The sequence below is a fragment of the Ascidia mentula genome, chromosome 4, assembly GCF_947561715.1.
Source record: "Ascidia mentula chromosome 4, kaAscMent1.1, whole genome shotgun sequence".
NCBI classification, from domain to species: Eukaryota; Metazoa; Chordata; class Ascidiacea; order Phlebobranchia; family Ascidiidae; genus Ascidia; species Ascidia mentula.
The window spans coordinates 21,003,137-21,027,682 of NC_138569.1; the positions used below are offsets into that span (position 1 = coordinate 21,003,137).

General features: G+C 35.9%; 1 protein-coding gene across 1 annotated transcript in view; it reads right to left on the reverse strand.

The window, feature by feature from the left end:
* Positions 1–24,546, reverse strand: part of LOC145898661 (dynein heavy chain domain-containing protein 1-like) — a 42,499-nt gene that overhangs the window by 13,575 nt on the left and 4,378 nt on the right. Inside the window, exons 10-68 of the mRNA XM_082987205.1 lie at positions 24,257–24,368; positions 23,979–24,163; positions 23,685–23,782; positions 23,308–23,419; positions 22,748–22,994; positions 22,385–22,430; positions 21,921–22,120; positions 21,449–21,655; positions 20,952–21,071; positions 20,358–20,530; positions 19,840–19,942; positions 19,379–19,531; positions 18,807–19,021; positions 18,425–18,536; positions 17,800–17,982; positions 17,445–17,583; positions 17,227–17,303; positions 16,780–16,932; positions 16,222–16,415; positions 15,800–15,937; positions 15,296–15,484; positions 14,774–14,937; positions 14,423–14,510; positions 14,138–14,290; positions 13,836–14,009; positions 13,283–13,513; positions 12,863–13,030; positions 12,306–12,492; positions 11,787–12,013; positions 11,520–11,604; positions 11,276–11,410; positions 10,814–11,079; positions 10,567–10,664; positions 10,032–10,179; positions 9,552–9,642; positions 9,405–9,486; positions 8,963–9,106; positions 8,761–8,902; positions 8,458–8,643; positions 7,925–8,132; positions 7,664–7,806; positions 7,129–7,341; positions 6,745–6,892; positions 6,378–6,525; positions 5,741–5,958; positions 5,428–5,607; positions 5,192–5,293; positions 4,944–5,057; positions 4,366–4,498; positions 3,890–4,048; positions 3,387–3,550; positions 2,934–3,050; positions 2,623–2,767; positions 2,167–2,367; positions 1,755–1,865; positions 1,262–1,455; positions 847–1,000; positions 425–677; positions 149–270 (exon numbers count right to left, since the gene is read on the reverse strand). Of these exons, the coding sequence (XP_082843331.1) occupies positions 149–270; positions 425–677; positions 847–1,000; positions 1,262–1,455; positions 1,755–1,865; positions 2,167–2,367; positions 2,623–2,767; positions 2,934–3,050; positions 3,387–3,550; positions 3,890–4,048; positions 4,366–4,498; positions 4,944–5,057; positions 5,192–5,293; positions 5,428–5,607; positions 5,741–5,958; positions 6,378–6,525; positions 6,745–6,892; positions 7,129–7,341; positions 7,664–7,806; positions 7,925–8,132; positions 8,458–8,643; positions 8,761–8,902; positions 8,963–9,106; positions 9,405–9,486; positions 9,552–9,642; positions 10,032–10,179; positions 10,567–10,664; positions 10,814–11,079; positions 11,276–11,410; positions 11,520–11,604; positions 11,787–12,013; positions 12,306–12,492; positions 12,863–13,030; positions 13,283–13,513; positions 13,836–14,009; positions 14,138–14,290; positions 14,423–14,510; positions 14,774–14,937; positions 15,296–15,484; positions 15,800–15,937; positions 16,222–16,415; positions 16,780–16,932; positions 17,227–17,303; positions 17,445–17,583; positions 17,800–17,982; positions 18,425–18,536; positions 18,807–19,021; positions 19,379–19,531; positions 19,840–19,942; positions 20,358–20,530; positions 20,952–21,071; positions 21,449–21,655; positions 21,921–22,120; positions 22,385–22,430; positions 22,748–22,994; positions 23,308–23,419; positions 23,685–23,782; positions 23,979–24,163; positions 24,257–24,368 (9,152 nt within the window). The remainder of the gene's footprint in view (positions 1–148; positions 271–424; positions 678–846; positions 1,001–1,261; positions 1,456–1,754; positions 1,866–2,166; positions 2,368–2,622; positions 2,768–2,933; positions 3,051–3,386; positions 3,551–3,889; positions 4,049–4,365; positions 4,499–4,943; positions 5,058–5,191; positions 5,294–5,427; positions 5,608–5,740; positions 5,959–6,377; positions 6,526–6,744; positions 6,893–7,128; positions 7,342–7,663; positions 7,807–7,924; positions 8,133–8,457; positions 8,644–8,760; positions 8,903–8,962; positions 9,107–9,404; positions 9,487–9,551; positions 9,643–10,031; positions 10,180–10,566; positions 10,665–10,813; positions 11,080–11,275; positions 11,411–11,519; positions 11,605–11,786; positions 12,014–12,305; positions 12,493–12,862; positions 13,031–13,282; positions 13,514–13,835; positions 14,010–14,137; positions 14,291–14,422; positions 14,511–14,773; positions 14,938–15,295; positions 15,485–15,799; positions 15,938–16,221; positions 16,416–16,779; positions 16,933–17,226; positions 17,304–17,444; positions 17,584–17,799; positions 17,983–18,424; positions 18,537–18,806; positions 19,022–19,378; positions 19,532–19,839; positions 19,943–20,357; positions 20,531–20,951; positions 21,072–21,448; positions 21,656–21,920; positions 22,121–22,384; positions 22,431–22,747; positions 22,995–23,307; positions 23,420–23,684; positions 23,783–23,978; positions 24,164–24,256; positions 24,369–24,546) is intronic.

Below are 24,546 nucleotides of genomic sequence, written 5' to 3' on the forward strand. Positions count from 1 at the left end.
TATCAAAAATTAAAAATTTAAAAATATTGTTAGGGGGAAAACCCAAAAGCAGTGTATGTTACAATTATAAGGACATCAATTTCTAACACCTTTACTACCCCATTTTTACTCTTTACAAACATTACACAAGGTGAACCAATAGAGATACCTTCTTTAATAAGGGCACAAACATCATCGAGGCATTCCGTGTTGCTTGAGAATGGTTGGTCCACCACTAGCACAACTTTTGCGTTTTCAATTCCAGCTTTGTAACTTGCTTCCTTTACTAACCTGCAAAAGTATGAAAAAACATTTACAGCAATGCACATAATGTAGATCCTTAATTCAGCTTATGAGACGTGCACAAAATGTACAAATTGTTTCGTTCTGTTTAAGTAATTGAACATTTAAATATTTGCAGTATTCAGTATTTTTTTAACCATACTTTCTAAATTTCATCCTTGTACAGCTTTGTTGGTCATCTTCACTGAATCCATTAGAAGCAACAGTGAACACAGATGCATTGCACAAATATGCAAGAAGTTTTGTTAAGGAACGACGGCCAGTGAAGCATGATGATGCCAGTAGCAGAGCGTGACCACCTCGCTTCATCCAAAGGGCACGTGAGAGTCTGGCGATGTGTCGGACAGCTTGTCCAAAAAACACAAGATTCATCCTTTCCTGTGCAGTCTTTGCATCTAAAAACGAAAAACAAATTTTCCATACACAAGAGTGCCTTGGCTGCGAAGCCTGTGAACCTCATGAATTCCATACACAAGTTCATGCATTATTTTTTCTAAAAACATAAATCTAAAACAACACTATTTATATCAGACAAATCCGTTGAATTAAGTAGTCAATACTTACTTTTATTGTACTGCTCCAGGCACAACTTGAGGGCGCCACTGAGTTGTTCTTCAGTGCTTTCTGTGTAAGCATCCGAATTTTTTTGCTCAAGCGCAACTGACAAAATTCCATGTGTAAAAAGGATGGAAGTGCTTTCCTCGTTATCATCAAGAACCTAAACAAAGTTATTTGGCATTTATTTGACATAGCATGGAAAAAAACTCTGTTTCAACTTGGTTGTAAAAATTTATAGAACTAATTATTTCACAAAATTTATCTCCTAATTTCTGTTCGTCAAAAAAAAGCATAAGACTGAACTAATTAGGCCCATTTTTTCCCAAAAAGACTCTTACATTTACATCATGCACTGAAAAAGGAGAACCACTGCTTTATTATGTTGAATGCAAGGATTCAAGACAACAAACAAGTAATTCACCTGATTGAGGTTCATCAAAGGTCCTGCAGAATTCACATCAGCGTCTGCATCGTCGATTAACCCAGGAACAAAAGTGACGCCTAATTTGGCACCACCGGGTCGAGACACCTTTGCCCCACCACCATGTTGGGGACGTTTTGGTTTTGTTTTATTTACGCTTCCACCTCTTGCACCTTCTGAAGGGAGGGGTGCATCTGTTGACAATAGTGGAAGGTAATATTTTGATTTAGTGCATTAAGGAATCAATTTTCCAGATAGCTTGAGGTTTTCATCAACTGTGTTTGGATCCAGTGAAGATGAAATGAAAAAACAAGAGCAATAAAGACCGATAAGATTTTACAAAACATCAAAATGTCTGTTTATAACAAGGACATATTTCTTTCAATGCTAGATTTTATGTTTGAGACACATTTTCTTTAATCTGATTCCATCATTAAAAACATCCAAAATCAAACAAGTTGAAACTGTCATTATTGAGGGTTGTGATATTTACCTGAAAACCTTATCTGAGTTGTTGGTTTCTCATCATTAATTTGGGCAGCTGTGATTTCTGTTGAGGAATCAGAATCGCTCGATTCATCCATCGTAATCACACTACCAGTTGCTGCAATTGCAAATTAGTTCAAATTTTTCGTTCTACCAGTTGCTTCAATTGCAAATTAGTTCAAATTTTTCGTTCTACCAGTTGCTGCAATAGCAAATTAGTTCAAATTTTTCGTTCTACCAGTTGCTTCAATTGCAAATTAGTTTAAATTTTTTCGTTTGTGTTATTTTATTTTATTTATTATCAGTAATAACTGTTCCAAAACAAATAGATAATTTTAATTTTTTAATTCTGTTTGGCCCGCAATGTTGTCTAAAATATTCAGACACAGCTACATAGATTTTGCTGCAAATTTTGAAACCTGTTTCAATTTCAGTGGTGTATCCGGTCATTGTTGACTTCCCATCTTCATCCTGGGTCATTTCTGTTGCTGGGCGAGACTCAAAATCATCTGATGTTGTGCTCATTTCATTCTTCATCTGTGTTGTTGTGGTTTCACTTATGACATCATCAATGGAAGTGTCTTGTAGCGACGACGCAGAAGGAATTTTGATGTGGAGTTCTGCAAAAGAACAAATGTTATTCTAAACGCGGAAGCCAAAACCATAAGTCTGCTGGTAAGCATGGGCGAGGTAAACACTATACTATGTTCATTATCAGTACTAAATGTTGACTGAATGCACTGGTTGTGCCTAGCAAGGGGCAACACATCAAACTGACATTCAAAATAACCCACAATCCTTCACATATTTTTGAGCAACAAAAACACATAAATTGTAAGTTTTCAACATTAATTCACAAAACCGTCAAAACTGACCTTTAGTTGTGTTCGATGAAGTGCTCGTTTCCATTTTTGAAAACGGTGAAGTTGTGTCATCGGTCTCATAGAAATCAGACTCTTTGTTGACTGACACTGATGAGGATTCTCCACTGGTGCTGGTGACCACCATTGGTTCTTGAATCTATGTTAACAATTATGAAGTAGTAATTACACTCAATAAATAAATAGTATTTGAAACATTTAAAGATAATTTAAATTATTATTTTTAAATTATTTACAGGAAAGTCAGATATTATTAAATTTACACTATGATTATACTATAAAAAATTACACAAAAATAATATTACCTCGGTAACATTCACAGTGACTTCTGACACCTTATGTGAAACAATGCTCTCTGTATCAGTACTTTGATCTGCATCATAGCCAGCTTGAAAGATTCCATTCTCTGGGCTGCTCTGAATCTGAGCAGATATACTTGCTTGAAATATTTTTGTTTGTGTTTAAATGAAGATTACATTTTTATTTGGGTGTTTTAAATCAATCCTTAGCAGGGTTCAAATGCAACATGCTTGACTTTATTCAACAGACAGCAACACTTGCAATACATTTTTATAGTGAAGGTCACAAAAACCAAGGCAATAAAACAAACATGCTACCACATAATATTTGAGGTGATTGGGGATATTCATATAATCAACTCACATAAATGCCATAAAACAACAATGTAACAAAGAACAGACTTCCTCGCTGCCACAGATAAGGAGACAATTTCGTTGGTTATGTTTTTTTAAACTTACATATATATCGGTGTCGTTCCCACCCAGAGAAGATGAAGGAATAATTTCGGTACTTCCAGATGTGCGAGAGATGGAAGGCATGGGAGTTGCACCACCAGAGGGCACTGGTGTTTTCACAATCCGCACCTTTTCAACACCAGGTGATGCTGGTGGGTGTTCTTTGTCTGCATAATTAAAATGCTGCCCTCGTAACCAATTGTTGGGGAAAAAGTTTCCTTAACCAGCGGTGGCCCCAGTTGGGAGGTCTGTTCCCACGAATTGTTTGTAGGAATCTCTAGGTATGGTTGGACAATATAGTGCAGTACATTTATATAAAAAGTGATGTGGTAATATAAAAAGGTTAATAACCACTTATACAATACAATTCAGATAATATTATCTCCAATAAACAACCAATTAAATTTACACCAATTAGGCAATAGAAAATTTCCAACAACAAAGCCAACAAGGAGATTATTGTGGAAGGTTAAAATGTAGCAAGTAAAATCAAATGTAAGGTTCACCAGTGCAGAAATGCTTTTTCAACTGGTCATGCAAAGTTCTGGAAAACCAGTGCCTATCTTGGTCTGTGGTGAGCCGATCGTGGAACACTCTGCAGCATTCATGAAGCCATAAACGTACAACTGTCCTCATCATGGGTGCAGATCCAATGCTTAGCACACCTGTCAAAGGGGTAATCCTTGTTAAAGGAAGGTTTCTAAAAACAACATTTTCAATGATAACTGAAGGGTTCAAAACCCTGAAAATTTTAATCTATGTTAATGATCTCTGAATATTGACAAAATTAGTCTCTCCAACAAATTTATTTTACAATATGGTATCACTAAAAGAAGAAAAGTAAATATTTTAAAATAATTTATTTTTCCTTTTCTTCTCTTATTTATTTTCCCAACTGCAAATTTATTTTTGAAACATTTCTATAAAGAATCAGAGATCATTAAATTGGAGGTTAATGGTAAACTGATCTTGAATATCTCACCCCAACCTCGATTGCTTCTGAACCTTCCGATTTGTCGACCTCCAGCTGGCCTTCTCAACTGTTCAGCTCCTCCAGGTCGACGTCTGATCGGCATCGGACGTCCTCGAGTTCGGGGAGTGAGAAGAAATAAACCCTTATGACACAACATCCCCATTTCAACCATTTATAACTTTTATTGCAGGCAAATATTTAAGCAAAGCTAATATGTGACTGGAACAAGATGAGAATTGGATAAACTTGAAAACTTATTTTGACATCTTGTTTAACCTTCTATATGCATAGACAGCAGCAATCATACAATGAGTTTGAAAAACAGTGGTTTTCAACATTTCTTACTCCATAGTTTCACAGATAGACCAAGGGTGACGCTTGGCACCGAAAACCTGAAGGTTAATCCAGCGTCCCCCTGCCCATACTCTCGCATTCCCCAACTTTTTATTGCGGAAATACTTTGGGCAAAAATAAACCAATGAATGAATGAATGAAATGTGCCCGGGAAAAGAAATTGAATTTTGAATGATATGTACAAGTAAACTGGGCAACAGTACGATGTTGGGAAATATTTTTGTATTTCTTACCTGCATAATGTGTCCAATATCATGAAGAGAAAACACATAATGTGGTTGGTTGGGTGTCGGCTTCAGATGCGACACCACAGTGGAATAGAGATCATATGCACCGGCAATGATGGCCTGCACATAAATCAGTAGCAGGTGAAACCACAATTTAACTTGTTATATCACCAATAGTTTGACATATTGAAACTGCAACATGACATAGGGACACTGGAACATGACTCAGTAATTCTGACAAATTAATTCCGTACCTGTGACAAGTCATAATGTCGCACCAGGGAATAAGCCGGAAATTCTTCAAGCCAAGATTGAACAGAACTGTGATACATGCTGAGAATTGCATCTTTGCCAGGCTAAAAAAAATATAATCTCTACAGTTTCATCAGTGCCCATATAATACTACCAGAAGAACAGATTCTTTAAAATTGCAACTAAATTCCAACTTTCTATTTGTAATGGCCCAAATTAGAAAAAGTCAAATAAAAACCTTTAAAAAATGCAAAACAGTGAAGTTTCTTGTCAGTCTTGGTGAGAGAGATTGTGAAACTTTTCCCAAACCAGATCCTGGTGATCCCGGTGTGGTTGCCGTAGCAACAAATGCAATGTCAGCTTCCAAGGATTTGAAGAGCAACCTCTCCAACTCATAAACCCCATTCAGTGATAAAATCTGAAACAAAATAAAGAACAATATTTATTTGGAAGTAGAAAAATAAGAAAAGGAAAAGATAAATTTGAAATAATTTAGCGGAATCTCTCGAAAGGCAATCAAAACCATTTTGAACAAGTTAATTATGACATACCTGTCTGAGTAGTTCCAACGTTGGTTGTACTCGTGAACCACCATTCCCAGGACAACGTGCACAAGACACATCGTCCAAGAAAAACAATGCCATGAATTTGCTGAAAGATCTTGAAGCGATGACAGCATTAGGGTGGGCCATCAGACCTAGGTTGTGTTGCTTGGATGAAGGCAAGGCTTTCGATTCGATCAAGCGTTGAAAGTGGGAAGCAGTTAAACCTGTAGAAAGCAATTTGTTATAATTGTTACTTAATTATCCCCATCGTTTTAGTGCATAATTTTCAACTACGTCTTCTAACAGATGTTGATGTAGTTTAAAGCGAGTGGTTTGAAATCTATATCTGTGGGGTGGCTGAATCGTTAGGGATGAATATTTACATCACAGCGGGTTGGTGATTTCAATGGGATGCCAACAAGGAAAATGGTTAGGAATCCCTGGTTTACAAAGCAGTCACAGGGCAAAGTTTTAATTGTGGTTTTTGTTTAAATTTACATTCTTGTGCTTGAGATCAAACAACAAGTCTTTGTTTGTCACACAATTACTTTAAACACATGTTTGTTACAAACCAACAGACAACCATTTTCTAAACACCATATTTCCGAATCATAAACAAGGTCAAACTACAAATAACATTCACCTGGTGAGACTGATATTTTAGTGAGGTTATGTTCGCTCTGCAGAAGATTTTTAACAAGACTTGATTTTCCACTCCCTCTGTCACCAACGAGAAGAACAGAATGTTGGTTGCTTAGAAGGATTGAGGATATGTGTGCATAGCGCTCCAACTATTAAATTAAAGACCATTAGCAAGTTTGTGATAACAACAAACAGCTTGCATAAACACAACAAATATTCAGTTACACTTGTGTTAGTTGCTCTAAACTAGCAATGGCGTAAATGTGCACTTTGCTGTTACATTGTATCCTATGTAATAGCAATACTTACATTTGGAAAGAAATGCACTAGCTTGTGATCATTTTTAACACTGAAGCACACAAAAATACCTGGTGGAGAGGAATATACTGGGAGCCATCCTGCATTACTCCTCTGGGTCTAAGATCTATTTTATCCTCCCACATGCTGAACCGACCAAATTCCTCATCCACAAAATAATCGTACACAGTTTCATAGGATGGGAAGGGATTGTTGTGTCTAAAAATTATAAATGGATAATTTTAAACCTTTGAGGCTCCAGGTTGACACTAATGTAATGAAATATAAGAATCTGTAAGTTATTTGTAATGTTTTTTTTGCACAAAAAGTATGTGAATATTATTACTGATGCAATGCTTAGTAAGGCTATTCCCCGTTAAGGCAGTTACAGATAATATTTTAGTGGTAAGTGGGCTATGTGAGGATTGTCTTCGAAACAATTGAACATGAATCACCTTGACTTATCAAAGACTTCCTTCACGACTTGATCAAATTTCTGCATCTCATTTTCTGGCAAGCTTCCCCCGAAAGCCCAAACAAATGAAAAAGCAAACAGGTTGATGGCAATCTGATGGTGGGAGTCGGGGATTGCGTCATCGAGTCGAGAGCGAATTCCACTTGCTCCTGTTCTCGTTGATCGAGCGTCATCAGGAGAAGTTTGTTGTGACCTTCATGTATCAATGACTTGTTAAAACCAACTGACATTTGGATTGCTGTTGCAACTGCTCTTGTACACAATATATTTTCTGATTGTTGCTGTGATGTAATTTAGTTTATTGGTTCATCCATGCCTTAATGAGCAGGAACCTCATGAAAAGTTTACACTTGTAAGTTTCTGTGGAATACAGGAGATGTGTTTGAGACATGATATTCTTAAGGTATAACTTTGTCACCAAACGTTCAGTATATGATGTCTGGCAGCATAAGCAGGGACAACATGCAATTTCCTCCCAAAAAATATTATGGGAGAAATAATTTGGAAATTAGAACCTCTTTCCAATCGTCACATCATCTTGTGATGCCTCCTGGTGTCCGGAATTGCCCCTCATGAACATGTGCGAGGTTAGACAAGAAGACAAGATCGACATAAATGAAGTTATCTCGTGAATTCCGGAACAAGGTTTGTTTGTCGTCTGTGAAAGAATTCAACCACACTTAACATTTTGTGTGGGAAGTTTTCTGACCATCCAAACAACTCACACTAAGAACACAGCTCATTGCATAGCTTTGTTAATAGTTTAAAGTTCAGACCTTGTAAAAATAATCCATTCCTTGTTGCAAAAGTGAGCCATAATTTTGGCTGAGGAATTTCAGTATAGGTGGAACCAAATCTTCTACCATTTCTCTCCATACTTTTATAGTAGATTGAGTGAGTGCATACTGACTGTAGGCACCATCCAACCATGTTGTTATAACATTTCTCCAGTTTTGTGGCACCGAACAGTGCATTATGGCACACCTGTATTAAGAACAAAGTTGGGAAAAAATTTTTTTTTTAGCTTTTTGTTTTGAAATACAACTGGATATGAAGATTATGTTTGACTGTGATTCAAAGTGAACAATGGAGGATTCATTTATTTGCCATGTTTTAACTGGTGTCCAGGATATTTGAGTGACCACAGTTTTAAATTTAAAAAACATTAGTTATGACATTTCATGACCTTTGTCTTTTGAAATACCCTGTAATTATATAGCAATTAAATTAAAGCGTGGTAAGTCACTGTTTGGTTCAAACCCTGCTGGTCAGATTGTACTTAAGGTTTTATGTAAGAAAGTAGGTTTACCTCGTAGCTATAGCGGGTGACGCAGAGGAAAAGTTGTCAACCTCGAATATAAAGTTGGTTGATGTTGGGAGCGAGATGTCATCAATGTTGCTCAAGTGAGCCCTCTTGTGGTCATCCAACAGACAACTAATGTTGTCGACCCATGAAGGCTGGATTTCTCCGTCCATCACTATCCACTTTTTCAGACTGAATATCACAATTTTGCAACATTTTATATTAAATCTGATCAATTTTATGGTTTTGAGGAGAAATTAGTAAAATGTTGAGAAAGTTGTATTCCCAACTAAATAATTTATACTGCACCTTGGCATGGACTTCATAATATCTGTGCCAGCACTTTTTTGTCTTCCAGCCGATGGCTGTAAACTTTCAGATCTTTTGTCTTTTTTCAATGAACCAACTTTGTGAATAATTGTGCACTCCTTGAGCAGCTTCACCAACAAACCTTAAAACACTCAAATTTTAGACCCAAGTTTCTAAAAAATTATTTTATTTATGAACAAACCATTTTTCCACACTCTACTTTTAGGCTTGTGGAATCCAAACAAATCAGCATTTGTGTGTGCATTGGGAAAAAGCGTAGTTATGTCCACCCTTCCATATGAGTCTGTGTCCAACAAACCACCATAACCACATTGTGTGTCTTCATCTGTAAAACAAATAATTGTAAAGAGAAGAAATCAGAAAACGTTGGCTGGAACTGCCTGGCACATAAGCTTTATTAAATTAACCGCAAAGCTGTAATAAATAGCAGGCCTGTGTAAACTGTAAAGCTCAATAAAAACTTTTTAAACATCCTCAAAAAATTTACAAAACAGAATTTTTAAAACGATAGGGGAAAACACTACGAAAATGCTTCTTCTGTATGATGTCTGAATTTTGTCTGAGTTTGGCAAAGAACAAATTTTTTACTGTATTTAACAATGGAAACCGTATATCCCACTCACCAAACGCTTCAAAAACATCCGACTGAATGAATTCACTTGCAGAAGTGGATACACCACTTTTAAGACTTTTCTTTCCAAAGGTCTGAAAAATGACATGATATTGTTTGTATATAGTATGCATAGCAAGAGTCTAATAACATGTGGTACCTGCCCACTTTGCGAAGTGCTTTTCCCTTTGAATAATGCCACATCAATCAGTGCCTCTGTGCCAAGACTATTTAGAGCTTTGGATAAAACTCTGAAAACAGAACATGTGATTTTTGTGCACACAAATGAAAACTTACTTTAAGAAATTAATCCAAATGGACATAACTAGGTACAGCAGAGGGGAGCACCTATTGATTACAAGTGGCACACTTCACCCATAAATAATGAAAGAAAAAGCAGGATTGCTTGTGAAATAATAGTAATAATACTAGACATGAATTTTACTAAAATTAATTCAAATCTAAAACTAACATAATAGAAACACATAAAAGAATGAAGAGGTAAAATTTGGGGTTTGAATTAAATGTGAAAAAAAACTGGCACATTGGAAGCAAAATGTTGGTCACCGATAACCTACACCATCCATAAGGACAATAACAGTATTCTTAACTTCTAAATGTTGTCAAAGACTTCCCACACCTGCAAATTGTTGTTTTGCCAGAACCAGCTGCACCAGCTATAACAACACTTTGTTTGAGTTTGAGGAGAGTGTAGAGTTGGCATGCTTTGTTTATCCACTCTTCTGATGGTTGCAGACCATCTGTGACCATTTGCTGCTGTATTGTGCCTAAAGATCCATAAAAAACACCAATATTAGGTGTTATACCCAGTATGGGTTATTGTCACATTTATTCAAGAACAGAAAGCCAATATTGCCAATGGTAACAATGTTTTGTTACCAAAGTAAGCAGATATAGGGAAAAATTTAATACTTATCTTTGAACTGAAGTGCAGTTTTACAATAAACCAGTGGCTCTCAAAAGTATTTTTGTAGAAAGGAAAACAAGAAAAGGAAAACTGAACTAATTTCGCATGAAAATTGTGAACTTAAAATCCAATCTAAATGCGTTGCTGACCAGAAGTTTAACAAAATGAATTAAGCATTTGATCTTAAAATTAATTTCTGTAAATATCAATTTTCTAATATGCATGAAAAATATGCCTGTTTATGTACCTGCCAGTTTGGTGTCCTGGTCTTTAGATGCAAGGGGTTGGGTCACCATAGGAAAAATGGTTTTCAGGTTTTCTTTTAAACGGGCCAATATCTGTGGACTAAAGGGAAAAGCATATTTGTTTCTCGGTTCAAAGCAAAAATACTTTGAACATAGTTTTATCTTGACACAAGTGAACATTGTTGAACCACAAATATTCTTTCGTCCACACTGTAATTGTGTTCACCACACAACCTAATCTCCACTTACTCAGTCAACTTGGCCTTGTAGGTAATCAGCAGACCATGAACCAGTGCAAGTTCCTCATTGTGACTGGCGAGAATCATCTCAGATCTTCGACTTGAGCGACTGACGCTCGTTGCAGATGAGGTTGATGATGGAGGATATCCTCCTCCTCCTGTATCTGATTCACACATGGAAGTTCCTCGGCTTCGTTGCTGATTTGAGAGTTGTGGAAAGAGACGTGCAGCTAACGATATGATCGAACGGACATTGTTTAACCCGAGGCTTGCGATCTGAAGGTAAGAATTAGAAATAAAAATATGTTAGCCATAAGGTGTTTGCAGTTGGGTAACAAAAACATGCAACACAAAATAAAGTTATACCAAGAAACTTTTGTCAAAAATCCTATATAACTAACTGAAAGGTCAAAAATTACAGAAACTGTTACTTTAATGCTGGTTAAAATATGTTTTTGAAACAATTTCATACACTTGCAGCTTCATTCGCCACGGTTGCTCCTTCTGAGGTGACATAATCGACATTGGATCTCATAAACTGGAAAGCAAGATGAAGCTTCTGAGAAAGATTTTTGGCATCCATAAAACCAGCAGCTTGCAACCAGACCTGGAATGTTAAAGTTGATCCAATAACATTAAGTAACTACTTTTTTTTTATATCTGGAAAACTTGCTAAAAAAGAAATTTAGCTTGAGGATTGTTTTTATTTATTTTACCTCCATCAACTTGGCTTCATCTGGTTTAATCAGACAAGTTGGACGGTAAATGACTTTTAAGCTGTCTGGAATCTCGGGCTGGCAACTGAAAGAGAAAAAGCAATGAACTTTGCAGCTATTATTGGGAGTGATGTTTAAATAAAAGTAGGGAAACTATGCATGACATTGACATGATGAAACATAAATTAGTACTGAAAAAAGTACGAAGCTCGAAAAAAATTAAATCTTTTGGTAAAGAGCAGTGGAATTTTTTGTTTGCATGATTACCCTGGTTGGGTTGTGAAAGTCATAAACAATCCAAATCCCTCCTTCACTTTTAGAAGTTTGTTGTCAAACGCAAGATTTCCAATTCCCTTTCTATTATCCATCTGTGGTCTCAGGTCTATTTCTTCGATGGGCAAATTGTTAAGTTGATGTAAGTATGACGGTAACACTTGAGGACACCATACATCTGGTCCTACTGTCGTGTGTAGAGTTGTAACCGAATTGCTTCTCTGTGATATAAACAATAGTTTAAAGCTCACAATATTACTTGTGAATTACACAAATTACAAAATTTAGCATGTGTAAACAAGACTAGTGAGCTGCAGACAGTGGATAATATTTCGAGCTGTAAGGACTCATCAATGCAGCTAGTCACTGCGGCTCTGGAATAGCTGGTAAACTGGTTTTGGACACAACATTACAGGTCGAAGTAGTTTGTGCATTGTTTGTAGCTCACTGATCATTATGGCATATATACCTCTTTTACAACATTGTTTTATTAAAAATATTATTTTGGTTTACCTTTAACCTGTTGTTTCCATCATTTCCATGAACTGTGTATTTGGTGTTGAAGGATTGCTTGAGAAGGAAGTAGGCGTCCTGGATCTGTTTGATGTACTGAGATAATATGGACAGTGTTGTATGTTTCAAGTGCTCAGCATGATCGAAACACAGCCAGGAACCGGTCTCAACCATTCCACACAAGGTTCTGAAACGAAATAATAAATTGACCCTATTTTGATAGGCATGGAATATTTTAAAACAAATTGAACAATTTAAACAATAAGCTTAGACCATGTGATGAAGTTTGTCATGCCAACTGATTGACAAATTAATTGCTTTGGCGTACAAAAGTTTGCCATGCCAATAGACATATGAAGTATAGCATATGATAGAATTGGCGTCACAGTAAGATATTATGTTGCTAATGAATCATTTTTAAATGTAATAAGTCAAAATTTTGTTGACATGTAACCAGAAGTTGTGTTTTTTTAAGAATGTTTGTGAATAAAGGTTTCAAAAAAAAGCTTATTTCCAAAAATGAAATAATCCATACAAGCAATGTGTATCTTTCAAACCTTTTCATCAAAGCAATACTAAGATCCTCAGAAGAACTCAGGTTGATAAAGTGTCGACCAAAAGCTCTGGCCAGTTCAGAGATAACTAAAGATTTTCCAACACTGCTTGGACCGAACAATCCTCCACATCTACCAAGTTGTTGGGTGATTGCTAAGTTAACGGAGCATCTGAAATATGACAGCATAATGATAATCAGATTTGAAACATTTGATTTTCAAATTTTATATTACACAGACCGTGATAATGTTTAAATTTTATTTAAATTACTTAAAACAATACTGCCGCCTGTAGAATATCTGTGCTGATTACTTCTGCAAAATTAGAAAAAAAGACATACATATGCATACTGCACTGTAAATACCCTAAACAGAAGGTTTTCTACAGCTAAGAACCATACATGGATATAATAAAGTGCAAACCTTTCAGTCATTGGAGTGACCACTGTTGCCATGGCCACTGCCCCAACGCAGGTGTCCGAGTTTTTTCTGATGCCATAATATTCGTAACCGTAGTCAGTTTTGTGGCCCAATTGGTCGATGTAACAATTGCCGGCCACCGCAGTTTTGGTGAGCGATGAATGGGGATATCCTTCGATCTCTTCTTCAAGCTTCAAGTTGATTTCAGAATAATCAACGACATCTGCTGAATATCTGCACAGGACCAAATACACAGAGATAAATTATGTTTATACAGATGGCTTTCGTAGCTACACAACATTTATATCTTGTCCATAATATCCCCACAAGGGAAAACCAACATACATATTCTAATGCCCGTAAAAACAGTTTTCAAAACATGCCAGTTGGAAAAAAATCTAATGATATTGTGCCGGTAGTAGAAGTTCCAATAACAAATGTTCTTATCATGGTCAAGCTAAAATAACAAATGACTGACTATGTTAGTGGCAGGCAAGTCTAAAAAACAGAAAACCTTTTTTATTGAGAGTATTACCCACTTAATTTTTTGACATACTTAATAATGCTTTGCCATTCATAAGCACTTGTTGTCTTTATCCCACATTTTTCCAGTGTACTTAGAATATCCCTGTGATAAACAGTCTGTGTAATGAGGGCTGACAACACAGACTGCAATCTTCTTTGCACAGAAGTTTTTGTAGAAGTCCCTAAACTATCCTGCATAGCTTGACTGAAAAACAAAAGAAGAACTGAGAAAAGAAATGCAGAGCACTGCAAACAATATTTCATAACAACCAAATTGTGTTTTACTTATTTGGAAAACTTTTTTTTTTAATTAAAGACTTGTCATTCAAATACCCAAGTTGTTTGAGATGAAAAACTGTTTCCTTCTTAATCCTTTCCAGATCTTCTGAACTTGCACCGGATTTAAAATATTTCTTGACCACCCCAAACCACAGAACGGCATCAGCGAGCAGGTTGACTTGGCAAGGATATTTTAGCAGCCAGTGTCTGATGATAAAAAAAAATTATAACACTATACATCATCATAGTCACCGTGTGGAATTAACCAGGACAAAGACATTGGATGTTTTTCTGGTCTTAGCAACAATGACAATTAAGAGTTGATAATAAACATTATACCTGTATTGAGCAGTTTGTGGGTTGTCCTCATCAGCTATCGCCTCCAAATCAAACACATCATTCATTGCTTCCAACACACTGGAAACATCTAAGCAAGGTAAAAGCTATCTAGCATGCTGTAATCATACAAACAACTTAGCAGCTAATTTAAGGACTAGTCATCATATAAATAATAGCCAAAATTTTCATAAAAGAAAAACAACTTGTGTCATATTGCAACCAGAACACTTAGATAGATTTGTATTAAAAGGTTTTGTACCAGAGGTTTTTATGGCTAATAAAGGTTTGGTGGTCTTGGGATGACCAACAACCTCATATTTTAGCTATAAACTGTTTTTCACAAAACCAAACCTTTCTGAAGTTTGAACTCGATCAAGTTTTTAAGCTGTTTTCGTAAAGACTCTTTGATTCTATCGTCAAGACAACGCAACCACATGGTGGCATCTGTGTGACTTTCCAGAGGTTCAATGTCAACCGACTCCTTGTAGTTTCCAACAATTCCGGTAACTTCAAGTCTGCCAAACAATTTTTTGTAAATTCAACAGCTACGCAGAAATAATACCATGCATTCGCATAGCAAGACAGGATCACCCCACTGCGCAGGCCCTTTATATAGGCGATCACAGCTTTAATATTCAACAGCTTCATTTTAAATACATGCGTACATCATGGAAGGTGTGATATTAGCAGCAATATTGTATGAGCTAATGCAAACACAGCAGTGTTCGAAACATTTGCCTAATAATTGGCAGCATTAGTTTTGGTTTTCCTATCCCCTGTAATTAAGTCCAAGTTTTTTGCACCAAAAAACTAAAAAAATTTTGAGAACAGTTGTTGGAAAAAAGGCAATTATGTATCTGTCATGCAACTTACTTGTGTGAGTGGAGTTCTTGTACAAGGGATGTTTTAGTATTGCGAGCTTGTTTGGCATCTCCTTTGGGAAGGGTGAATGTAACTGACCTGATGCTCGAAAAACACTTTCTCACATAGGGGATAAGTGCTTTTGGCTGACGAGATATTCCCAAAAGTCTCACACAGTCCTCATCGCACAGAAAATACAATCTACGAAAGTGTCAATTACAAGACATGTTTGGAGCTTGACTAAAACGTTATTCAATATTCTTTGTAAAGCAGTATTTCTGTACGAGATCAAAACAACGACCAAGTCAGCTCAAATGTTTTATTAGTAATACTGCTTGTGATTCATGGTTGACAGCCAGCAAGGGTACCCAGGTACCAGTATATCTAGTTTAGTTTTTGATATACTGTAATACATTCTAAAAAAAATTACGACTTTTCTTTCAGATCTAATAAGAAAGCTAATAGTTTTTCTCAAAATTTGAATAGATCATGACTTCTAATCTAACAGACAAATACCTCGGAAAATGAGTTCTAAAGTTTTCGAGCAAAGTTGAGATACCGTACAAAACTTCTTCTTCGATCTTGATGCAGGAAATAAGATGTTTTCTGAGAACTTCTCCCTGCATTTCACGCCAGCCCTTCTGGCCATGCAACCTGTAGATAGATGAGTAGAAACATTTAGTTCATGCCTTTCGACTTACAGCAAGTAAACTTGCCACAAATAATTGCATCGGGCACTGCAACAAAGCACAAACAAAACAATATTTAAAAATAGTCGGTAACTTCCGCCTATTATGCAATTTTACACACATTGTGACAAGGCAAACAGTTGTGTATTTAACATTTACTCGGTTATTGAATGATATTATGCTCCTGTTTTTTTTCAATTAGGCATTAAATTGAAAATGCTTTTTAAGTATTGCTTATTGGAATAGTACCTTGACATCACTGAAAGAACTTTTGGGTCTTGAGACGTGGCTGATATGTACTCTCTGTACATGAGGTCAGCAGCATCAAACTGTGGTTTAAGATGTGAAAACTGTCTACTCAAACCAACTTCTCCTTGGAATATTTTGGTCAGGTACATCCACTTGTCTTGGCAGGAAACCCAAAGATTCACAACTTCGCCAATCTGAACAAAGTGATAAAAGTTTATCCTCAGTGGAAAAGTATGGGCACAAATTGCAGAATTAATGGGGATGCTTTTATTTTTATTGCTTCAGCAAATGTTTTATCCATCATGTCGGTGTAAGAGTAGCGTTAAAACATGTTGGACATTGTGAATTGGCTGTGATGCCAGTCAACCTAATGATCCAAATACGACAGCTGAGACATACAAGTAAAAAGGTGCTGTGCATCAGGGCAACTCTGCCTTGCCACATGATAACATGAAACACTCCAGCATTGCCCTAGAAACTTATTACACAATTTTAATGTTTGTTAACAAAATGTTATTTAAAAAACTTCTTCTTTGATAAAAAATACAGCAAGGTTACCTGCTGCAAAGTGTCGCTCCATATTTCTGCATCACCTTTAACTTCAACTGCATGCTTGGATTGCAGCATACCTTGCAACATAACATGACTGTCAGAGACGTCTCTGAGGAGATCTACCACACCCACAAGAATAAAAGTCTCGCTGTCTTTTTCCTGTGGGTGGATAAATATTGATGATGACAATCTCGAAGTTGTTAATTACGAATGAATACTCATATAGTTACCAAAGCTACCAAAGAACAATGGCCTTGTTTGAAGCTCACTTACAATACTAAACAGTTATTGATAATTTTGAGACAATACAGTTGGGGGACCGTTTGAAACCACATCTGTTTATATAACAACTGGCATGTGTTGGTATTGGAAAAGTTGTAAATATTCCGTTTTAAATATTCAGAAACAAAAAAGGTGCTTTTCCCCAAAAAAGTTTTTTGCTTCTCTACTTACTTGTGAGAGAGGTTCACTGTCCAATTCATCAAACAACTTCTTGTCTAAATTTCTGTTTGCATTTAACATCCCTATTGCTGCAAACACAACAGAAGCCTTAGTTAACCTTGACAAGTGTTAAGAGTATTGTAAAAAATATTAAAGTTTTACTGATAAAAATACAACAGCAAAACATAAGAGAAAGAATATGCATAAAATTTAACAAAAAATTGACAAACCAGTGGTATCAGAATCTTGATGAAAATTTTGAACAATATAAATGTGTTTGGCGAGCTGGAATTGTCTTTCTTCCCATCTCCGCTTGATCTTGCGAAGCAGCTGCTCCAAGGAATATTCGGCCGATGCATTTCTGTGGATCTGGATTAAACAATGAAAATAATATGACCAGTAATATTTGTCCAAAAACATCAAAGTGGTTATATTTTTGATAATCATGGGAACACATTTGATTCTTAAAAAATAATTGACAACCACACACTGTAAGTTTAATACAGATCCAGTATATTACATTGTTATCTCCTTAACTGTAGTCAAGCATGTATTTGTATACAGTTTTCTGTTATCGTCCCTCACCCTGTTAATGGTGTTTGTGTATTGCGATGGTTTGTAGGCGAGAAGTTCTTCAACTGTGAAAGTCCATTCTGCTGCAAACGTTTCTCCCATCCCAGTAAAAACTTCCTTCCAGTGTCTCGACTTCATCGCGTCATTCGAGAGTTTGTGCAGAAGTGGAAGTTCTCGTGCCATCTTGTCAAGTGACTGAAGCATAAAAAAAAGATTCTTTGAAGTTGGTATTGTAAAAAAGACTCTTTGTCAGCCCTTGATTCACAAGCAGATATTAAAAGGAAAGTTTGAATTTGCCAATTCATTTAGTTAAATAAATTTGTGACACAGAACCTGTGTTGAATTTGAAACATAGTATAGAGTTGTACAAGATATATTTTTCAACCGCTTTTTAATATTTTAACAATAATATTTTAATATTTAATAGTTGGTTGTCATCATACACTCGAAACACACTTTTTGAAAGAGTTTCAGTTCTTGCAATCATTTAAAACATATATATATAAATATGCATATATACATACATATGTATGTAGCAGTTCCGAGTTATTGGTGCACTATTTTGGGAAAAGTTGACACAGGTACGGGAGTGTAATGTTTTGGACAAATTCGCACCAGATATTTGCTTATTTATTACCTGGTTCCATCCGATCAACACAACATCATCAGGAGGAAGTTGTTCGACAAGTGATGCAGCATTTTGCCTCCACTCCTGAATCTTCTCCATCGCAGTTTGAACGTTAAATTTCCTGAATGAAAAGACATTCAACAATTAAAATACTTCTAACATTAACAACAATGTGAAAGGGTTCGTTTTGAAAAACTAAAATTAAGTTTCCATATAGTCCAATTAAATAATATTTACAGCTTCAATAAAAACAATTGCTATTCCACTATACAAAAGAAACACATGTTTGCCACTTTGCGCAAACAAGACACCACAGCTGCAGTTTCGAAGGAAGTTTTTAACAATTTATTTCAATCACATACAAAATACATGGAATATTTGCAGCTCCAACCTAAATGTTGTGGCTTTCCATTCAGCAATAGTATATTCAGAAATGCTTGAAAATTTCCACAGATTCAAGCGTGTTTCCATTTCTTCCTTGAGTTCTTGGAGATCGACGAGGTTGTATTGTTCTCCGCACACTGATTCACGATAGTGACTGAGTTCAATTAGTCGCTTGTGGATTTCGTTAAATTCACTGATGAATGCAGTTAGCTCAATGATAACCTGTGAAAATGGCCATGTTTAAGTGTATCTTTTAAGTTGATCAAAGTTTATCACAACAGTGGTGCCTAATTTTGTTTATGGTACAAATAAGATTTTATAGTCAACATGTTACTATAGTCAGGTTGCATTACAGTGTACTTGCTCAAAGGGATGTTTTTCAACTTAGTGTGTCTTTCATATCATGTTTGGTTAAACTGTAAATTCTAAAGTGCTGCAAAAGCATTGCAGCTGTGGTGAAAAAAGGAAAATTTGTGCATACATATTGGGATATTCTATCCACAGAAAAATTATTATGAACCTAAACATTTTTTTAAATATTTTAAACCAAGCAATTAGATGTGCAATTTTAAGACATACATCATTAGAGTTGGCATTGGGGTTGACTGGATTCCCAGATGATGCCAGTTTGGCGACTTCTTCTGCCTTGTTGTATTGGGCTTGAAACACTGTGTCCAGTTGCTTCATAATGATTGGACGCTGGTTTGCCACAAAGTTGGTTGCATCTTTTAGCTGGGAAGATATTTGGTGTTTACTTGTCTTTTCTTGATCTTTTTACTTTTTTTTTATTTTACAGATGTTACAATTTTCCTTTTTTATTTATTTGGCAAGAAACGGAAATTTCAACTTGGATTATAAAAAGTAACCATACTTTCTGGATAAGTGTTTAAAGAAATTGAAATACAAACACAACAAAACAAATGTAAAAAGAAAGAATACACCACTATGTGATGGTTTTCTGCACATAGCTGAGAAATGTGCGCTCACAATGAAGAAATGATCAAAGCAACAATTATTATTCATGTGAATAGCTTGGTTACCTGGTACAGAAATGCTTCCCATGTAGACTTTACTCTCTCTTCGAGTTTTTCTTCATCCTGTGTCAGCTGACGGTACGTCATCCTCACAACCTCGTACAAAGATCTGTGAAAGAAGCGGTTCCAAATAAAATAGAAAAAAAAAATCACACACAGAAAACATGTCCTAAGATTTTCAGGCCAAAAATTTTAGGTTGTAGGATTCTAATACTAGAATTTGTGCTATCACTATTTTGTACTGTTGCTAGGCATTGTAATGTTTGAAGAAATTTCTTCTGGCATAAAAGTCACACAGATCATATGCCAGAAGGACAATTCTTCAATCAATTTGTCTGTTTTCCCAATGGAAATTTGGGACTCTTTTGGATAGCATGCATGCTGACCAATCCATGCTTGCATTATATGAAGTACTTTTATGAACATAACTCACGGTTTTGTACATCTTTAATATGAACAAAATAGCCCATTAAAGTACTTTTATGTTTTACAAAAGAATGTCAACAATGGTGTTTGTGGTTTACCTGATGTAGGTAACTTTTTCCGTCATGCCATCTTTTCTCTTTTGGGAATCTGTAACCTTTCTGGCATACTCCGCAAAAGATTTCATGTCTGTGTTTTTGTTTTTGAGAATCTTCAAGGCATCTTTTGCTTCGCTAGTTACTTCCAATGCAAAGTGTTGAGCTTCAAGAACAGCCTAAAAATTATTCAGGATAAATCCACTTGCACAGAACTGCATGGCACAAGAACCATTTGTTGCCCTTCTTCTGTATACATTTGATCAAACTTAAAATTACTTCTGGTCAGATATGGCAAATCATGCCACAGTATGCAAAGCTTAGCTACAAAACCCAGGTTAGCACAGATTATTTGACCTCGAATTACACATGAAATAAAATCTCAAATAAACAAAATTAAGGTCATTAGCTGTTTAAGGATCATTAAAAAAAGGTCCATTAGCTGTTTATGATGCTCTGGAACTCTACAATGCAACTATTCCATCATTAACACAAAATTTCGCTTGTGGCAAAAATGTAATAATGGAGCATGATGTTGTTCCATCATTAACACAAATTGTGCATGAGCTTGTTGGTCATTAAAATGCAACTAGAACGAACCGCTGAAATTAGCTTCTTGAAAATGTTGTTGAGAGCTGGGATGAGAAGTGTATAAGGAGCTCTACAGTCAACGTACAATAATTTGTTCCTCGTCAACAATAACCTTTCCATGTTTTTCACCTTCATAAGATACACAAACATGTCAGAAGTATTGAAAATGTGTATTATTGACAATAGTGCACACTGCTTTAACCTAATCAGGTCTCACCAGTACAGTTGGTGACTGGGGACTGTTTTGCAACCTAATTAGCGAGGCAAAGGCTTTTCTACTTTATAGTACCTATCAGGCACTCAAACTAGGTACAAACAAATGTTGAACACACTGTGTCCAAACTACTGTCTAGAAACCAATAGTGTTACCAGCTCTGTGTCACCTAAATGTAGTTCAACTGGCAAGGAAATAAAGTATTATTTACCGTAGAATATGTAGATGTATGTATATTTACATAGAATGCTAAATAAACAATATTTATTTTTTCGAAGGTAAAAAGCAACACCTTCTCTATCCAAGATTTAATGACATTAAGTTGTTCCTCTATAACCCTTGCTGGACGACCCTTCCACTTCTCATATTCAAGTTCATTCCATGTGGAAACAAACTTGTATATTGGAAAAAGCCATTCATTTTGTTCTTCACAGAAATTTGAGACTTCCTCCACAGCTGATCTTACAAGTTCCTCTTGCTTTGCCACAGCTGTGGAAATCTGTTCATGCAAAGAAGGCAAATAATCTACAGAGAAAAAACTTGACAAAACCACTTTTAGGGTTTTCAAATTTGTCAAGATTTGCAGGCTCCTGTTCTGGAATTAGAAAACTTTATATCCAACTAATTTGCACAGCAGGCGCAGATCAGCTATAACCTGACTGGGTCCAATTATACCAGAAAAACATACTGCAGATTTACAGACAATATTTACAACCAGGTCAGATCAACAGCAGGATTAATGTTGCTTGCAAATGTGAAAATACCTCTGGATCAGCCAACATTCTTTCTCTGAGTTTGCTTTGATCCAGAGGGTTAAAGTTTCCCATTAAGCTTTGACCCCCGACCATCATTCCTAAAATGGCGTCTGGCCCAGAGGAAGCCATCATTTCGGGGGTAACAATTCCATCTGCATCATCCTGTTTTGTTGGCAACGGTCGAGGGGATAATGTCGGGTCAGTCAAACCTAGACACACACCAGTGTTACATCACAAACCAATAAATGTGTTGTCTTAAATGCTATCTAAAGTAATGGTTAAGCAGACATCAAGATTTGTTTCTCTTCGAAAAAAACACCATTTGTACAAACTATGATTAACTTTGTAATTTTCATTTATGTATTTCAAATCCTGCATTAATCAATGAAATCATGTTGGTTGTACTGTCGACCTGTTTACAACATGATTTTTTGTACCACAGACACATAGGCATGAATAACTTTTCATTTTACCTGTTACAATGTGCATTGCCTGCTGTCTCCGTTGATCTGCGGGGGTCTGTACACAAAACAATACAGTCTTGAATTAAATTGATACAAATGGTAAAAAGTACCTTTATACAAAATATATTGGTTTATCAAACAGAATAAAAACATTTCTAATCTTGTCTAAATACTGGTTATATTTAAAGTATTTTTTAGCATTGTAAACTGCCTTGTGTTTTGTATGTGTGTATTTTATTCCTTATATTAAAATATCCCGCCAATCATGCCATTGCATAAAATATTACTGCGTTATATTATTATATGTACTACCTCATTATTCAAAAGACATTTTCACGAGACATAAGTTATTAAATAAGGTCACCTACAAACCTCATGAGTTAATTTATGAGCAGCATCATTGACATCGTTGTTGGTTACAGAATCAAAATCTGAAATCATGGAGGATCTTGAAGAGCGCTCGGAAACATCATTTTCTGATCCAGATGAACCCACAGATGCAGGAGCAGATCCGGGGCGTTTAGAATCACTCATAACAGAGACGGATTGCATGGAATATGCTTCGTGGCAAACCAAATCGATAATCCCTTCTATTGAAGAGTGCATCACAGCCTGAAATCTGTGGAATGTTAGGGTGGTCAATATTTAAATGGGGCTTAACAAAGGGGTTATGAGTTTATTGATGTAATCAGAAAACAATAAATTATAATGTAGAAATTTCTTGGCTTTGGCGTGAAAATTTATGTTTAGTATTTAGCACCATCATTGACAATGGATTTGGGTGGTCTATGTTTGAATAACAACCTATTATGTATTTAGCAAAACATGCAGCATAAATTGGTTTAACTTCAGGTCTTGAATATGTGATGGAAAAAAAACAACAGGATATTTGTTGTAATTTCTGTTTGGGGATTCTCACCACAATAACATACTTGTTAAGAGACGGTTGCATTTCCAAACAACATGATTGTCGGTTGAAGCCAAACTTTGTGGAAAACATCGTTATTGTTGGTTCAATTCTGTCTCTGTTCGAACTGGAAATATCTACAAATAGGAAATGAGATTTACATGAAACAACAAAAATCACAGAATCACATAAAGCAAAAAAAACAGGGCCACTGTTTCGACCAAATGGGTCTCATCAGTGCAGCTATGGTGTGACTTACAAAGATCTTGTCAGCTAAATAGCTTACCAGACCTCCACACCATAGCTGCACTGATGAGACCCATTTGGTCGAAACAGTGGCCCTGTCTGCAGCTCACTATAAAAGACATAATTGGTTCTATTGCTTATGCATAAAACTTGTACCTTTGCTGGTCACATGGCTGCCAGTGGTTGTTGACATTGTTTCTTCATCATTGGCCTCTTCATCCCCATCAGAAAATCCTAGCAGGGTTTCAACAAACCTAAAGGAAGAATGAGTTAGGAATTAGTATCGCTGCTCTGAGAAAATGTGGCTAGTACAAAAAAAAAATTAGTATCAATGCTATGGTCAAATTATGTGACTTAGCCAGAAAAACACATATTATTGTTGGCAATCTGACATTTTGTTGACTTTAAAAGTAAATAGAGTACAAATTCATAGAATATCAAGATTTTTACTCGACTATTGCTTCTCTTGCCAGCGCCACCAGATGGACAGAAATGGCCTGGTCTACTAGAATAACAAATGATGGAATTCGACGTGTAGTAATCTGTGCTTTTTGCAGGTTTTTTGCTCTCGCCTCTCGCTTACGTCGTTGAATGTAAAGCGATTCTTTGCAGAACAATGGCTTTGTGTGTTTGGCCTAAAATGCATAATTAACAAACATAAAGATTTGTTCATTGTTGCAATGCAAATTTAACCACACACAGAAATTTTAATAAGAAAATTGAACCACCTGGTGTTCAAAATACTTCAGTTGTTCGAAGCACGATTGTCTTGTGGTATCAACCACCTTTTTGCAGTATTGAAAAAACAATCCCAAGACAGCTTTAGCATCGAGCCTAAGCCTAGAAAAGAAGTTTTAAATGTTAAACTCTGTGGTACTTGTCGTTCTCATGACTAGAGTGCAAATATACAAGTCCACATTGATTCAAAACACTAATTTTTGCAACTGTGTCTGCATGTTTTTTTTATCACAAAAAAGTTTGTTTTATTGATCACATATTTTAGCAAAGTTTTTATTAA